The sequence below is a fragment of the Halichoeres trimaculatus genome, unplaced genomic scaffold (assembly GCF_033239565.1).
Source record: "Halichoeres trimaculatus isolate MK-OKI-2021-1 unplaced genomic scaffold, fHalTri1.1 fHalTri1_scaffold_23, whole genome shotgun sequence".
Taxonomy (NCBI): Eukaryota; Metazoa; Chordata; class Actinopteri; order Labriformes; family Labridae; genus Halichoeres; species Halichoeres trimaculatus.
The window spans coordinates 2,458,148-2,475,237 of record NW_027437201.1 but is presented as its reverse complement, the minus strand read 5'-3'; the positions used below and the strand labels follow the sequence as shown (position 1 = coordinate 2,475,237).

Sequence of the window (17,090 nt, the reverse complement as noted above, 5' to 3'; positions counted from 1 at the left end):
AGAATAGACGACGTTAGGTCCGGCTGCTCCCAAGTCATATTGTGAGCAGCAGCAGCAGGCCCACTTGTTGTAAATATGCTTTCCCATTGGTTGAAGGAGAATGCAACAGCGGTGCTCCAGGGGACATTTTTACAGTGGTCTGTTCAAACTTGAGAGTCTATCATTAAAATGAAGAGTGAGGTTACGTTAGCTCTGCTTGGTAGATGACTGGCAGGAAATAACCAGGATTCACTAACGTTACACATTACAGACATGTCTTAGAACACTGCGCTGTCAGCGCTACGTATGGACGGTTACTAAACTACTGTATGAACTGACAGTTTGCTTGTTGTCACGTTTGCCTACGGATACGTCGTAGCACCAGGCTGCTAGTAGGGGAGGATATCTTACCTCGTGGTGCTTTATCCAGTAAAAAGTCCACTTGAACTAAGAAAATGTATTCAATTAACCATGTAGCCCTAATGAGATTAGATTAAAATAACCTGGAAGAATCACTGCAGGTGTTTTCACTTTGAGTATAGGATTCATACACCTTTTATCACTGCTCATTCTTTACAGTTTATCTAACACTGATTTGCACACATTAAATAATCTAGTGTTTAGGTGTTGTAATGATAATTAATTCAGGTGCTCTCTCTCTGTCCATTTCTCAGACTCTCATGTGTCCAAACTTCCAATGATCCCCTACATTAAAGCAGCTTTAAGCGACTGGAGTCATTGGAGACTCTCTGGAAACATTGTGCTGATCAGTGTTCGTTAAACTTAGAGATGTATTGCAGTTTGATTAAAGAATTAGGCCTGCTGAGGTCTGCACTAAATAAATGACTGTGCAGTAAAGCTTTACACACACAAACACACACTTGCACACACCAACCATCTCCACTAAGTGTCCTCTGAGTCCTCAGAATGTAAATTTTCAGCCTGTCCACTCTCTTAAACTTCAATAAGTCCCAGAGTGTCCAGTCATGCTGCACTGTCACTGTCCTTTAAGTCCTGACGTGTTACTGTGTTTGGAAATTGGATATGAAAGACAGGGATCCAAATATGGAAACACAATCCATTACATCCAGTTCAGGGCAAGTCTTGTTTGTTTCAATTTGAGAAACTGATGGTAGATTTTGCAAACTTCAACTCATTAAACAATATTTACATACAGCTCACTGTAGCATCCAGTTGAAATAAGTCAGCCTTACTGATGGTTCACCTTCCTTTATTTTCCTTTGTGTGGTAAAGCCAACGCAAGAGCTGGGCAGAAACAAATAAAAGACATTCACATTTGACATAATTTGAGATGTAAGACTTACTACACAATACAAAACACATAAACTTCCTCGTATTAAACACAACGCAAATAGTACAAAACACATAAACTTCCTCGTATTAAACACAACGCAAATAGTACAAAACACATAAACTTCCTCGTATTAAATTTCATATTGAACATACCCTGTACCTACTATCAGCCTGTGCTAAATAAATACACACTTTTTCTCCTTCTTTAGCTTTGTAATCCATAATGTACTCTTTTTACATTCTCCTCGTGTAGATTGTTAAGTGATGTTATGATGTCTATGTTAACGTGAATCCTGTTTTCTCCCGTAAAGACGCTCCTTCAAAATAAAATACTGCCAAGATGTTCGTTTAAAAGAAAATACAAAGGAAGTTGAATCAAACATTCGACATACATAGACCACATAGAAAAATTACACTTCTGCCTTTACACTCACATTGTTGGGTCTTGTGGGTGTTTTTCTCAGTGTATTGTTAGAATTAATACAGTGCATAGTAAGATAGTGGTTTTATCAAGGGGTGACTTCCAGTTTAGAGAAATGAAGCCCATGCTGCAGTGCTAAAAGTTGCTGTTCATCGAGAATCCACTCAAGGTTGGCTGCAAAAAGACCAGAAACCACACTCACACCAAACCAAAAAAAAGAAAAAAAGACTTAACGGCATTAAGAAAATATTTACAGCCTGGTTCAGAAAACAGCTTGGGTCTGAAATGCTAATTTTGCTGTCAGTGCACACTGTACGGGGATGGATTTTTTTCTAACTCAGGGGTATAGATGATGTTTATGGTGGCTGGTGGGTGTCAGACGATTTGCAAGGGTCACAACACAAATGTAAAATCTACAAGATGAATGAAAAAGCCACAACAGTAATGCAAAAGCTACAACACAACAGAAGTGCAGTCACAGTTATCACAGTTAAGTGCAGTTATCCCAAAGGAAACAGAAAAGTTGTGAAAGTAGGTAAATGATTTCTTTTTTGACTTCATCTGTGATTAATACATCTTCATAGAGGTGTAGTGATATCCTTCATAGTACTTGTTCTTCTTTGTTTACTAGAAAAATGTGTCATCTTATATTTAGCTTCTTGAATCAGTCATGCTGTAACGTTTGCATTAGAGCTATATTTATCATAGCTGAAGTTATAAAAGAAAACAATCATTTTCTTACTTCCACAACTTCTCTGTGTCCATTAGGAAACTGTCCTCCTAACTTCTGTTGTGTTGTGGCTTTTGCAAATCGTCTGACACCTACTGGCCAACATTGATATAAGGATAGTTTGATTGTCCATTCAGAGACACAGCCCAGCTCACGTGACCAATGGGTGCCCAATAGCTGTTAGAAAGAAAGCTCAAAGCTGGCGTCACATCCAATGCGGCTTCATCTCACTGTTCAGGAACGGACGTTGTGGAGACTTTGTTCATGTTTCATACAGTCTTTGGTTTATATAAAGCTAAAGTTACCCAATGTCTTCTTCACATTTTTGGGATATATATTTGACGCCATGTTGGGGATCATAAGTGACATCATGACCAAACAGGAAATACAGAAATCTTGATATCACAGTCTCTTTCAATGGGAAGCATTTTTTCACTCTGAATTTCACTGAATGAACAACATACATTATTAAAAATCATTGCCTTTCTTTAGTCGTTCAGACGATCATGAAGCATGTTCCATTTTAAACTTCTATTAGAGAGTTATTCTTCAAAGACAGTGAATATCATTGGTGTGCAATGAAATAGAGACTGGCATACAGCTTGAAAACACAGTGTTTGTCAGTGCACCTTCCTGCTGCTATTTTAGTGCAGAGGTGACTTTGTTTTCTGTAAACAGACATTAGAAAAACAGGTTTTGGGCAAATTCCTGGTTGTCAGCCCTGAAAGCAGTCGTCAAAATCGCTCCAACCTTACAGCGATGTCTCACTTTCAGATGACCTTTGTACTTTTCAGAGGCTCAACACTGAGGATCTGTCAAAATGTCAATGTAGTCACTTTGATAATTCAACCTCTTATATGAATAAAATCCTCAGGCTTTAACTCCAGCACACATTCATTCCAATCTTTGATAATTCTATGTCATACATTGACATTTATGTCATTTTTCAGGCTTGTGCAAACATTTCAGTTATGAGTTTAGCATGTTCAGTTGTTTGGAGGCAAAGTCCCAAAGTGACTTAAGGACATTTCTCTGACAGCATATTTTAGAATACATGTCACTTTCTGTGAAACAGATGAAAAGAGATGCAGGGTTTGAAGACTTCTATATTTAAAATCTGTTTCTAGTTGAAAAACAGCACATCACAGCCTCAGTCAGAGGCAGGCCTTTGTAATCGTATCCCTTCGACTGATGAGTCACAAACTGTATTCTAACATATTCCAATGTCTAAATTAAGAAGCACAATCAGATATCAGAGGTTTACAGTAGCAGATCTGCACTTTCTGATCACTATGACAGAGACAGACCTCTATAGAGCACTTCTTCAGGTTTCACTGCATGTACTGTAGGTTTACCTTCCCCTCATGAAACCACTCAAGGATTGTCTTACAGCAAATATCACATATGCCCTTCGTCCTTTTTCATCCCAAAGTAACCTTTCTCCTTCCTCTCCTGTTTTCTCATCTCTCCCCTGACCTGTCCTGACCAGACTGGCGCTTTCAAGAGAAACTTCAGCTCTCCTCTGCTCACCACCGATCAGCTGGGTGTGGTCCGAGAAGCTCCGGCTGCTCAGGGTGAGTGACGGGAACACAGGGCTGCTTTCTGACCGCGTCAAACAACTGTGACCCGAGGATGACAAATGACCACGTCTGTGGCCTTCAGTCCTTGATACCTGACAGGCCACTTTATATATGTGTGTTTGTGTGTGTGTGTGTATCAGCTATAAAACTGCATGTGTGTTGCTTTCATGTCTGTGTGTGTGCAGAGGCAGATAATAGCGTTGTGGACCCGGTGTATGAGGCGCTGCGCTATGGGACGTCACTGGCTCAATTGAGTCGCTCCAGCTTCAGCAGTATCTCAGAGTCGCCGTGTCATGAGGTACAAAGATACACACAAGACAAACACACAACCTTTGTCACTCATATGAATGTATGTATGCTGACTTTGTTTTCTATAACGATTGTTTGTCATAGGAAGAACATCAGGACAAGCTCGAAAATCAGCCAATAGCTGAAGAGGAGCAAATACCAGGAAGTATGTCTTTGTATCTTTCTTTCTTTGTGACAAATTGTTTGAGAATATCAGAAGATTAATACTACAGTGATGAGTGGAGATATGAAGCTGTAAACGAAGCCTGTTAGCTCAGTTTGAAGTGAAGAGTAAAACAGGAAGTTGTAGGGGTCGTTTCTATGTTCACACATTTCTAGGACATCTTCAAAATTAGGTCTTGTTTTCCTTCATTTCCCTTCAGTTTGATCCCGAAACTCCAACAAATTCTTTGCAAGCATTTAATAATGAATAAAAAAATTAATAAGTAATGTTATTTTGATCAGCAGCAGTAATCGTCACAATCACAGCACAAGAGAAATAAAATATGCTGATGGACAAAGGGTTTCAACTGAGTGCAACATTTTGAACTTTGGGCTTTGGAAACAGGGATTTGGGAACAAATGGCTCTGGGAACATAGGACTTTGGAAACATAAGGATTTGGGAGCACAGGGGTTTTGGAAGCAAAGGGCTTTGGGAACATATGGCTTTTGAAACAAAGGGATTTGGAAACATGGGCTCTGGGGACATAGTGCTCTGGGAACATAGGGCCTTTTAAACGTAGGGCTCTGGGAATATAGGACTTTGGAAACATAGGGATTTGAGAGCATGGGGCTTTCAGTACATAGGGCTCTGGGATCAAAGGGTTTGGGAACATAGGGCTTTGGAAACATAGGAATCTGAGAGCATAGGGTTTTTTGGAGCAAAGGGCTTTGGGGACATAGAGATTTGATAGCACTGGGATTTGGGAACATGGGGCTCTGGGAACATGGGGCTTTGGGAACACAGGTCTTCAGGGACATAGGGCTCTGGGGTCAAAGGGCTTTGGGAACAGAGGGCTTTGGAAATACAGGGCTTTGGGAACAAAGGGCTCTGGGAACATAGGACTTTTGAAACATAAGGATTTGGGAGCACAGGGCTTTTGGGAGCAAAGGGCTTTGGGAACATAGGGCTTTTAGAACATTGGGTTCTGGAAATATAGGGCTTTGGAAACACAGGACTTTGGGAACTCAGGGCTGTGGTTACATTTGGTTGTTGATACATTGTTTGTGGACCAAGGGTTCTGGGAACATAGGCCCAGTTGTAGCTTGCATGGCTTTATAAGCCTCACAATCCATCACATAGCCCCTTCTAAGATCTTTTTAATTAAGACAGAATGCAAAACCATTCTGTGCAGAACATTGGGAAGTTGCCTTGCACGGTCTGTAGCTGCAATGTTTGTTGGTTAATGTGAGGTGTTTTTGTATGACAGGTCTGCAGCTTCATAAACAAGGAAGCGAGTCTCACAGGGACTGACTGCTAGGGCGGGGAAACTCAAGGGGGCGGGTCATATTTGTGACTGCAACATCACAACTTTATGGAGGGACTGATAAATGGTCCACGCTGATCATTAATGCATAATCATTTCTGAATCGGTATGAAGGGGAATCTTGAGATTGTTCAAACCACCTAAAACACATGGGGCAAAGAAAAATTGAGCTGACTTAGAAAACATACAGTTCATTAACATGAGACAGTATCCTTTAGGTGTGTGTGTGTGTGTGTGTGTGTGTGTGTGTGTGTGTGTGTGTGTGTGTGTGTGTGTGTGTGTGTGTGTGTGTGTGTGTGTGTGTGTGTGTGTGTGTGTGTTCTTCCTGCACTTGTTTAAGCTCTCTGTCTTTGGTCCCAGGAGAAGGGATCATCTCTGTGCTGCTGCCACTTTAAACTAAATGACCTTGGCTTTTCCCTTCGCCTGTTTGGTGCAAAGAGCCAAGACCTCTCTGTCTCTATCCCTCCCCTTTTCTCCTTTTCACCCTAACTTTAGTTCACCTTACACATCTCACACATATTCTCCTCTTCACTCCCCGCCTCTCTATGTTTCTGCGTCTGTCTCTCCAGTGCTCACTCCTCCTGAAAGCGAGAAGGCTGATTCAGAAGACAGGGTCAGCCTGAAGGTGTGTAGTCAGCGTTCCTCTCCTCTGTCCGTACTCTTGGGGAAAATTCACTCTGTCAGCTCCTTTCAAATTTCATATCCTTTTCTCTCACTTTGGGAAATTCACATGAGCATCACTGAGATCACTTCCTCATTCGTTTTTTTGTTCAGACTCCAAAGAGGGTCGAGGTTCACTCCATCCACACCTACGTGGCTCTCTACAAGTTTCTGCCTCAGGAGAAGGATGACTTGGAGCTACGGTCAGTCACTTTTCTTTATGTACTCAGCGTGTGTGTAAGTGAATGACGGGGTGACTGAGGAGGAGGACTGTACCTGGACAAAACATGAATAACATTCACTCACCATCTGTCTGCTCAGCAGGATGATAGTAGGGGGTATGATGGGGAGAGGGGCATGCTGGGACTGGAATTTAAAAAATATGAGTAGTTGCAAGAAACTTCCACAATGAAAGAATTCATTTGAAAAGAAGGAAAGCAAGTTAGGACGATGGAGCGTCCATGTCATTGTCCTCAAAACCCAAATCCTGAAGCTGTTCCTGTGAGCAGCACCCTGCTAGCTGCCACCACCGTGTGCATTAATGGTTGAATGAGCCACGTAAACCTTTCAAAGCACTTAAGGTAAAAGCTTTTTTTCTCCTTCCAGGCCTGGCGACAGAATTCAAGTCACAGACGACTCCAACGAGGACTGGTGGAAGGTGAGATGTGCAGATCTGCTGAGGGACCGTTACACAATCCAAACCATCCCTCTTCTCTCAGTCTTTCTATTGAACCAGTGCTCAGGGAAACAAGACTTCATTATGACAATTCTCCAGATTGTTTTTGAGCAATACTACAGTAACACACACACACACATTCAAAGCAGACAGTGGGACTTAAGAGCTGAAGGATGGGCAGCACGGCAGATGTGGGTGTTAGAGGTTTGGAAGCATGAAGAGAGAAGAGGAAGAAGACAGATTGCAGCGTGTGTTTAATGAGGCAGCTGAAGATCTTAACCTTCACCTGCTGAAGGACAGATAGGCTGCACATAATGAAACACTGAGGGGAAGTACAGATATCAGCTTTTATAGAAAGACTGCAGTTACTATATTTAAAGAGCTCAGAGAGTCAGAGTGTCAGTAGCAGTGTTCCAGTCTGAGTCCCCTTAGCTCGAACCCTGGTTGAGTCTTTAGTCCAAGTCACAAAAAAGAATGTCTGAGTTGAGTCAGATTCAAGTCCTCTTCACCTAAACTGAGTTCAGGTTGAGTCCCCAGTACCTTAGCCCAAGTCTTAGAAATGTCCCCAAAGCAGAACACAGGAAACTCAACTGGTGGAATTTAAAAGCCCTGTTTACTCGACAACGTTCCGCCGGCAAAATGCAAAAAATGCAGTGAAAAATATTATACATGGAAACACTGAGGGACTGAAAGCACTGTAGTAAGCATGCCAGGTCTGTAGGTGGCGCTATAGCTGTCTTGTCCAGAAGCTTTAAGAGTGCACGTTTGTGAAGTAAAAAAAATCACATCTCAACCAAACATCGTGAAGCCAAGGTTTCAGTAACTTTAGAGGCTAACGTTGCTGTTATTTTAGCAGCCAGCTTGTGACAGTGTTATCAACAGCCAAAGTAATATCAGCATCACCATCCTCTCACTTCTGTGTGAGCATCCTGGACACATGTCTGTTAGGGTCTTCTCTTCACTGGTTTTTGGCATGTTAAACATGTTGCTCAGCATTTTCCAGCGTTAGCTGGAAAGTTTTTAAAAGCAACCTGTGCAGAGGTGGGCCATTGTATTAAGCAAACCAGGCAATTGCCTGGAACCTCAGACCCCATACAAGTTCCCTTGGGGCCTCAAAATGCCCTCTTTATATTCTGTTCCCATATTTATGGTTTTTATAAAAAAAACTCTTCACAGTGGTGGCACCAAGATGTCTAATTTGTCCAGTTACTCATGGTCTGCAGGGTTTCAGACTTAGCCTAAATGGTCACATTTTCCCCCATCTATTTGAGACAGTGTGAGTAAATTTTCCATCTACCTGCCCATGTGCGACCTGTAACTATGCAGATTTTTATTATCATTTTTATTATTAAATATTTTTTGTGGCTGACAAACTTCTGCTCCACACTCCAGCCCACTTGTTGACATTAACACACAAATGAGCTGGTTTACCAACCAACTGCAAAACTCCAAAAGAAGAAAAAAGGAGACCAGGCTTGAAGATCCTAAAACTGGTCTTGGTTTTAAGTGCTCTTGGTCTTGACACTACCTCGACAATCTTTGGCATGGGCTTGTCTTGGTCTTGCTTCTCTCAGTCAGGATGGGTCTTGGACTGACATAGAGGTCTCGAAGGGATCTGTTGCCCACAATATCCAGGCACGCTGCTGGCTATATGAATCACAGCATTCCATAATGAAACATCATTATTATTACTCACCCTTCAGGTGTAACCACTGACATGTCTGCATGAATCCTGTAACACAAACAGTGGGGGACACTGACTGCAGATAGGGAGATGAGTCGTCAAACAGGGGTGTGTCTAAACTTTTTACACTGGGGTGCCCTGACCAGAGCACTGATTTATGAAGGGGGGCATGAGTCGTGTGAGTCCACACTCCAATAAACAGCTTTTATTTTTGTTTGTCTTTATGTATTAAAAACGCAGCATTAACAGTTACAGATATAAGGTACGTTAGACCAGTAGATGCAGGGGCCCTGAAACAACTGAATACAAATGACAAATGGCAAAATATAAAGAGGGCATTTTGGGGGCCCAAAAGAGCTTTGGGGCCCGGGGCTCCAGGCAAATGCCTGGTTTGCCTAGTAGTCCGCCGCCTGTGCCTACATACCTGAACTGGAGTCCCATCCTGGACCCGAGCACTACAACACTGGTCAATAGCTCATTTAAAAGAAACATAGGGCAGCTTAGACTACAGATTCAGAGAGTCCTCATCACAGTGGTTTTAAGTGTAAAGTCTCCTTTGAGCAGAACGGTCAGGCAGGTATCCGCGGTTTGGCTCATGCCAAGAGTCTGTGTGGAGAATAATGTGTATTTGTTTCATCACCGAGGTATTTGATTGGAAAACAAAAATAGTTTTATACCCATTTATTTGCTCATTGTAACAGTTTTAGCTCTCACTTAGTTTTGATGCCAGTTTGGGCAGCTGGTCAAGCAAATAACAGAGACAACACAAAGAATCTAATTGGATCTGCTCAGCCAAGGACTGTCAAGGGCTGTAGTGGAGGCTGACTGTGTTGGATTTGCTTTCTGCATTGAAGTGTCAGCAGTGCAATGATGGAAATGTGGTTGTGGCTTTTCCTGGCAGTAAGGCAGCAAATTGTGGCTGCATTGAGGAGAAATGTAACTCCAAACAAGAGGAGTCAGCATCATAGATTTTTCTACTACAAGCAATCCAGGCTGCCTCAGAACAGGACATGAAATATCTATTTATAGCTCTCAAAGACTAACAGACTGTTTGTGTGTGTGTGTGTGTGTGTGTGTGTGTGTGTGTGTGTGTGTGTGTGTGTGTGTGTGTGTGTGTGTGTGTGTGTGTGTGTGTGTGTGTGTGTGTTCACCAGGGGAAAAGCAGAGACAAGGTGGGATTGTTCCCGGCCAACTTTGTGCAGCGGGTCCGTCCTGGTGAGCGGGTGTGGAAGGTCACGGCTGGTTTCCACGGTAACCGAGACAAAGGCCAGATGACTGTGAAAGAGGCCCAGGTGAGCATCGTTTAAACACACATCATTTAGACACATTTTCTCTCACACACACACACACACACACACACACACACGATGGATGAATATATGTAAATTCATGCAGAAAAGTGCTGAGATTACTGAGGACAGCATGTTACGCTCTGTTTTTCTGCCTCAGTCCACAAACTCTGTCACATTTCTGAATGTCACCGGCTCCTCCTCTCCCTCCCTTCCTACCTTCCTCCCTTGCCGCCCCTTGCCTGCAGATCTGCGTGGGTAAGAACGAGGAGAGTGACGGTTTTCTTCGACTGAGCAGCGGGAAGAAGAGGGGCTTGGTCCCGCTGATGTGTCTCCTAGAAATCTGACAGGCCGTCTCCGTCTCCTTGACCCCCTCAGCTTGGATCAGAATTTTACAACGATGGAGGATAACTCAGGAGTGTTTACCTGACACCTCACAGACCGCCAACCGTCCACCTCCACCCTCCAAAACACGGCAGTGAATTAGCAGAAAACCCTCAAATTTGCTTTTCACCGCGGAAGATTGGAAAGGTTAAAGGGAGGTTCAGGAGGGGCTTTGTCAAACTTTTTTAGAGCTACTTTTGTTGTAGCACACCCTGACTTTGTGAGCTTTTAAACACTCTCACTCTAACTATGTAGCAGCATCTTCAAGAGGACAGCGTGCAGGAAGCCTGGCTACCTCACTAGCCATTTTCAAATGGGGACTACTTTACTATGATGTCAAGGCCTGTAAAGGGACTTCATGAGCAAAATGTTCTCATTTCATTGTTTGTGTAGCAAAAACAAGACTCAAAGGATTGTGAAAGATTGTAGCTGTTTATCATAGTAGCCTATCCAAATACCTTTGGCTTGGATGTTTCTAACCCAGTCCTCAGATCTGCACTGCAAAAACTCAAAACCAAGCAAGATTTTTGTTTTATCCATAGTGACAAAAAAATGTTATTAGACGATAAAAAACAGGCACACATTGGACGACTTTGAGATCTCAAGTGATTTGAAGAATGAGGAAAACTTATAAAGATAGGTCAGACTCATGTGCGACGTGGCAATCCTTGGATCACACACGATGAGTGATTCAATTAGACTTCCAATTTTTCAGATTGCACACCCTAAAAATACTGGTACTGGAGACCAGCAGCCTCCTCCTGTAGGAGTCCAAAAACAGACAAAAATGAACCACCTTACCGCACATATTACTGCCTAAACCTTGCTTTCCAAACAAATGGTTTCATAAAAGATTCAACCTCTATTACTCTTTATATTTGAACTGTTTTGAATGAAATGAAAGTATTTCAGGACACCAGATCACAACCCTTAGTCTGGGAACCACTGTGCTACACCAAACATTATAGGTGACAAAACCATAGACATAAAGGGCCTGCACTATGATGCAGGACTAACACACCCAGGATCTCTCACCATTACTTGAGTTGACTCAACCAGATATTCGCTATGTCTATGAAGCAGCAGTTGTTAGGTTTAGTTTTGCACCCCAACAGAAGGGTCCCAAAGTGGGACAGCTTGTTTCAGTTGTTTGGGGATCTGACCCGGGATTAGTCAGTGGAAACGCCACAAAATGTGAGCTTTGCTGAGACGAACTGAACTTAACCACTTGGTGAAAACAGGGCTTAAGTGAGCCCAGGGTTTGCCGCTCTTGATAAGTGCGCACTCACATTAAAGAGGTGGAGTTTCCAGCGTCTGACCAATCACAAAGATGGAGAAACCCTGCAGTGCTGCCTCCTTTACCGTGGAGACAGTTATTCTTCAGAAATTCAGAGCACTCAAACACATCATCCAGAACAAAAACAACACTTCTGCAGAAAAATCCAGGAAGCAATACTGGCATAAGATTCTTGATTGTGTTAATGCCTAGATTCGTAAGATTATACAAAATAAATTGATCAGTTTGTATAAACGAACAGCTCTCTGATCACTCAGTTTGACTTTATTACTGCACATTTGGGGCAGAGCTCTTCCTTAGTGCGCATCCTTTGGTTTATATTTTCCTTTCAGTTCTTTGAGGCTCAGCAAACCCTCCTCTGTGTGAGTGACTTTTGTGTTGGATATTATTCATGTTTCTACAGTTCTACCATGTGTGACCATTATTATCAACTTCATTAATTCAGATTAACCTGGCTGTGAGGTGTAACATTTGTAAGAGGAAAAGTTCTTCGCACATCTATTTTTAAGACAGGTGCATTGGAGGTTCAGGTATCCTGTAGAGCAATCTCAAAGAAAACACCTGCACACCGTTTGACTTGCGAAAAATAAATACTGTTTAATTCTGCAGCGTTTCAGACCTGGACCTTCATCAGGCAAATAAGGTGTAACATTTGTAACATATGGCTCCATCAGTCAACAAATGTAGATCAGTCTATCGGTTGAAAAACTGTATCTTTTTTACTGGATGTCATCAGGGGCATAAGAAAATCCAGGTTTTAAGCCTGAAGTTACCTTGATAGGTGAAAATCCAGCTTCATAGTACACACCTGAGATCTCACAGTGATCAAACTTATTGAGTGATACACACACCCTGATCACTCTGAGTGTCAAACTGGACCCTGAATCTGTCAAGATCATTGAGTGTGTCGCCAGCCTGAGCAACATTCACCTGACAAGTCCAGAAAGGTGTCTTGTTTTATGCTTGAAATGATGAGTGGAATAACTTAAGGGATCCCAAGCTCCCAAGGTAGATGACGCCCTCATTCTGGAGCCTGAGACTGCAAAAAGCCATCCTTCAAAAACAAGACAAAAATATACAAAACTTGGAAGTGTTTTACTTAAACCAAGCAAAACTATCCACCAAGAGAACAAGAAAATTTGGCTAGTCAAGATTCTCACTACTAACAAGTGTATGTTTTAAAGAAAAGATTAAGTATTTCTCAATCTGTTAAAAAATATTAATGAAATGCTTGTGTAATTATCTTGACATAATAATACACTGGAAAAACACCACTCCAAAAATAAGTGAAAAAAAAATGAAACAAGATATTCTTGATTGTAATAAGTAAAAAATATCTGTCAGAAGTGAAAGCTCTCTTAGTAAGCTATCTTACAATAAGACATTAGATGTATCTTAACTAGATAAGAGAAACCTTGAAAATAGCTGGGAAAACTCCTTTTAGCCATGTTTTCTTGTATTGAGAAGTTCGTTTCAGCTGAGTAATGACTTAAATCAAGATATTTTTAAGACTGTTTCCTTTAGCAAGATATTCAAGATGATCCATCTAGGAACAAGTTCTAATATCTGACTGAAATGTTTCCTTTAGGTAACTATGTCTGAAGTGGGATGAGATATTTTAACTAGAAATTAGAAGAGTATACCTAGTATGACTTAGAGTTTTTTTAGTGTATGTATAGAAAGAAAGAGAACTAGGAAGGAAGGGAAGGAGGGAGGGGTGGACGGCTTGAGAATAATGAGAAAAGAAGAGAGAAAGGCACAGTTGAGGTGCCGTCCTGCTCCTGGATCTCTGAATATAATAAATATGATTAAACACCACAAAAGAAACAATCTGCCAAAGGGTTTTTTTGAATTAAGACCTTCTTTTTTTAAGGAACTCAATGCTTCCTTACCTCGTTGGCGGACTTTTAAAATCTGGACCTGTCAGGTGAAGGTGATGTTTATTGAGTCTAATAAGAACTTTCCATTGTAATAAGACAAAAGCAGCAGCTTGGTTTTGAGTTTTTTCAGTATTAATGTCATAAACACTGAAGATCCTCCTCACAATGAGCACTTTAATCCAGATTAACTACGAGCATACATGTCTCTCCTGTCCTGATCACAGAAGACATCAGGTACAGCGTTGCGTGTTTCCCAAAAAGTTGAGAACAAGAGTTGTCTCTTCCACATTTTGGTCAAATGAATAACACAACTTCAGCACACACCAACACACAGACACACTCCCTGGGTGTTACAGTGCATTTGTGCTCTTCACAGCTCTGATGTGACAAATGCTTTGTGTGCACCTGAGGGAGCGTCTCTCTCAGTCCGCCCTTCAATCACACCCCTTTTACACGCACTCACACATTGATTTCATATTTATAGTCCACTTAGTTTCATGTATCTCTAAAATCAGCCTCTGGAAGCCTGTCATCCTCCTCAGAGATCTTCATGGTGTGTTGATATGTGCTGTAATCCTCACTGTCGTATCACAAACATGTCTTGCCTTTGCTGACGTATTTGCTTTTTTGCATGGAAGAGCAGAGCAAAGAAAATAAGGATGATGGGTAAAAATCCAACCTTGGTGTTTATGTCAGAAACGTTGTGATGGTTGTCAAACTTTGAGTCTCTCAGAGGGTCCTGTTCCAAACTTCACCTGTCAGAAGTGGGATGATTCTTTGATGAATGGTTATGTTTCTTGGAGCACATGTGATTTGCTTTGAAGCCGCTCTGAGACATGGTTTATGTTGCTGTTATTTAAGGGATAAATATGGTGGCCGAAAAGGGCCAAACGCACTGCAACAGCTGCAACAGCAGCAACAGCAGAATAATAATAAACACGCATCATAATCAGAAACACTGCACATTTAAAAGCAAATGCAAGAAGCAAAACAACTTCATTGAAGGGGCTGTCAGGAGTTTTTAAGTGATCTGAAAAATCTCCCTTCTAGATACAGCATATGCCTGATCATAATCCACACTTTAAAATGAGATTATCAGCACCAATATAGGTTATTTCAAAATGCTACTTTGTAACTTCCTGATCAGGACCTGACTGATTCAGGTCTAAGTCTCTGTGACAACACCACTCCGGCTGATGAAGATAAACAGGAGAGATAGAGTACGAGCTAAAGGCTAAAATATGAGCTAAGAGCTTAAACCCAGTTTAATCTGTTTGTGCTAATGTTGATTCCAACCCACAGTCAGCAGTTATTCTGCAGTGGTCTGTTCAAACTTGAGAGTCTATCAATAAAATGAAGAGTGAGGTTACGTTAGCTCTGATTGGTAGATGACTGGCAGGACATGACCAGGATTCACTAACGTTACACATTACAGACATGTCTCAGAGCATGGGCTGTCAGTAGAGCTACGTAAGGACTACTACTATACTAGTGTTTGAACTGACAGTAAGCTCATTGTGACGTTAGCTTATGGACATGTCTTAGCACCGGGCTGCTAGAAGTGCTACTCTACCTTATAAAGTTAGCTTGTTGTCAAGATTCAAACAAAAGCACTATGTAACTGTACTGATAAATACCTTGCATCATCAAGTTGTATTCGGTAAAAAGTTGACTTGAACAAAACAAACACGCCTTGCTCAAAGTCACATCTTCACAACAGTGTGTGTGAGACTCCAGACCAGAGGGTGGCAATGCAGTCCGATTAAAACAGATCTTCCTCACAGCATCTTTAACATTAAACAGGCTGCAGGAAGAGAAACAAAACTAAAGTCAAAAACACAACCAGAAACCAACTGGAAACCCAGAAACGCTGCAATTTGTGACTCTGAATTGTGCACATACTCAAGAACAATTATATGCTAATGGCTTATTATGCAAATGAGTCAGAGACGCTGTTGGACAGTTGTCATTAATGCAGTTGCTTTGCTTTTTGCAGTGCGTCTGTTTCTTCTGCAGCATGTTTCTGCCATTGCGTTCGCTATGGACGTTTTGCATTTGTTTTTAAATGTGCAGCATTTCAGAATATGGTGCACGTTTATCAGCATGCACATTTCAGCTGTTGCAGCGCATCTAGCCCTTGTCACCCACCGTAGATCAAAAGCAAATCTACAGCTTGATTTATTGCTCTGTCACCATTAACCACAGCACAGTGACAAACTGCATTTGTTACGGCAATAAATGTAAATAAAAACATGCTAACTTTGTAAATAGCCTTATAAACATACTGTATATACTGGCTCTGAGGTTTGCAGCTGTCCAAGAGCCAACTAAGGGCATTAAGTTTACAGCTATAAATTACAGAGGATTATTATTTATTATCCCACTTACTGATGTATGCATCCTAATGCTCTATTAACACTTCGCTCTGTCAGCACAAATCTCTTCAAGTACTATGCACAACAGTTCCAGTCACTTCATATTATTTTGTACTCAGCTTTTTTCAGCATAGCCACTCACACACACACACACACACACACACACACACACACACACACACACACACACACACACACACACACACACACACACACACACACACACACACACAAATGTCAGTGCTATATTTGAATTTGAACTCTAGAAGTGTCCATCTTGGATGAGTCTGCACCGTACAAAACATCATCTCCATCACTAACAACAACCAAGACTGGCTCAGGATCAGTATTATCCAGGTGACTCTCCTTTCCTTCCCACCTCGATGCACACCAACAGGCTAGTTTTTTTGCATGGCTAGCTGCCCTTTGATCGTCACATCTCTCAATAAAATCAGATGAACTGAAGAATGAAGATGTTTGTCTTGTGTTCTGTGATTTTTATGTTATTACAGCTGAAAGGCAGTGATACAGATCTAACGTGAATTTATTTACACTCAGCAGCCAAGGTGCTGGAAACATGCCTCATAGATTTTGCTCCATATTGACATGATAGCATCACGCAGTAGCTGCAAGTTTCTCAACCTAACATCTATGATGAGAATGGCTGCTGTGGGTTTTGTCAGCATTTGTATTGCAGTGCACTGTAATACACAACACTTTCTACAATAAAAAATGTTAAGTGAACCCAACACACTTTTCATCAAAATGTTATTAGCACTCAATTTAAACAAGTAATGATGACTAGAAGGTGAAAAAGTTGGGAAACTTAGTTTATTTTAAATACATTAATATTTTTTTCTTTCTCATATTTTATTTGCATTTTGTCCTTTTCTTTTCCCAATCTTTCTTTTTTCTTTTCTTTTCCTTTTTTATTATTATTTTTTTTACTCATTTATTTTTTATTATTATTTATTAATACATTTTTTTTGTTTTTGTTTTTTTATATATTTATTTTATTTCATTTATTTATTTATTTTGGGGGGAG

The 17,090-nt window shown here is 41.2% G+C and overlaps 1 protein-coding gene across 1 annotated transcript in view; it reads left to right on the top strand.

Annotated features, from left to right (window-relative positions):
* LOC141785291 (SH3 and cysteine-rich domain-containing protein 2-like) overlaps positions 1-16,635 on the top strand; it is a 42,865-nt gene extending 26,230 nt beyond the window's left edge. The window contains exons 5-12 of the mRNA XM_074663496.1: positions 3,934-4,018; positions 4,210-4,322; positions 4,418-4,478; positions 6,370-6,425; positions 6,575-6,663; positions 7,067-7,118; positions 9,975-10,112; positions 10,358-16,635. Coding sequence (XP_074519597.1) covers positions 3,934-4,018; positions 4,210-4,322; positions 4,418-4,478; positions 6,370-6,425; positions 6,575-6,663; positions 7,067-7,118; positions 9,975-10,112; positions 10,358-10,456 — 693 coding nt within the window. The 3' untranslated portion in view covers positions 10,457-16,635. The remainder of the gene's footprint in view (positions 1-3,933; positions 4,019-4,209; positions 4,323-4,417; positions 4,479-6,369; positions 6,426-6,574; positions 6,664-7,066; positions 7,119-9,974; positions 10,113-10,357) is intronic.
* Positions 16,636-17,090: the final 455 nt, after the last annotated feature.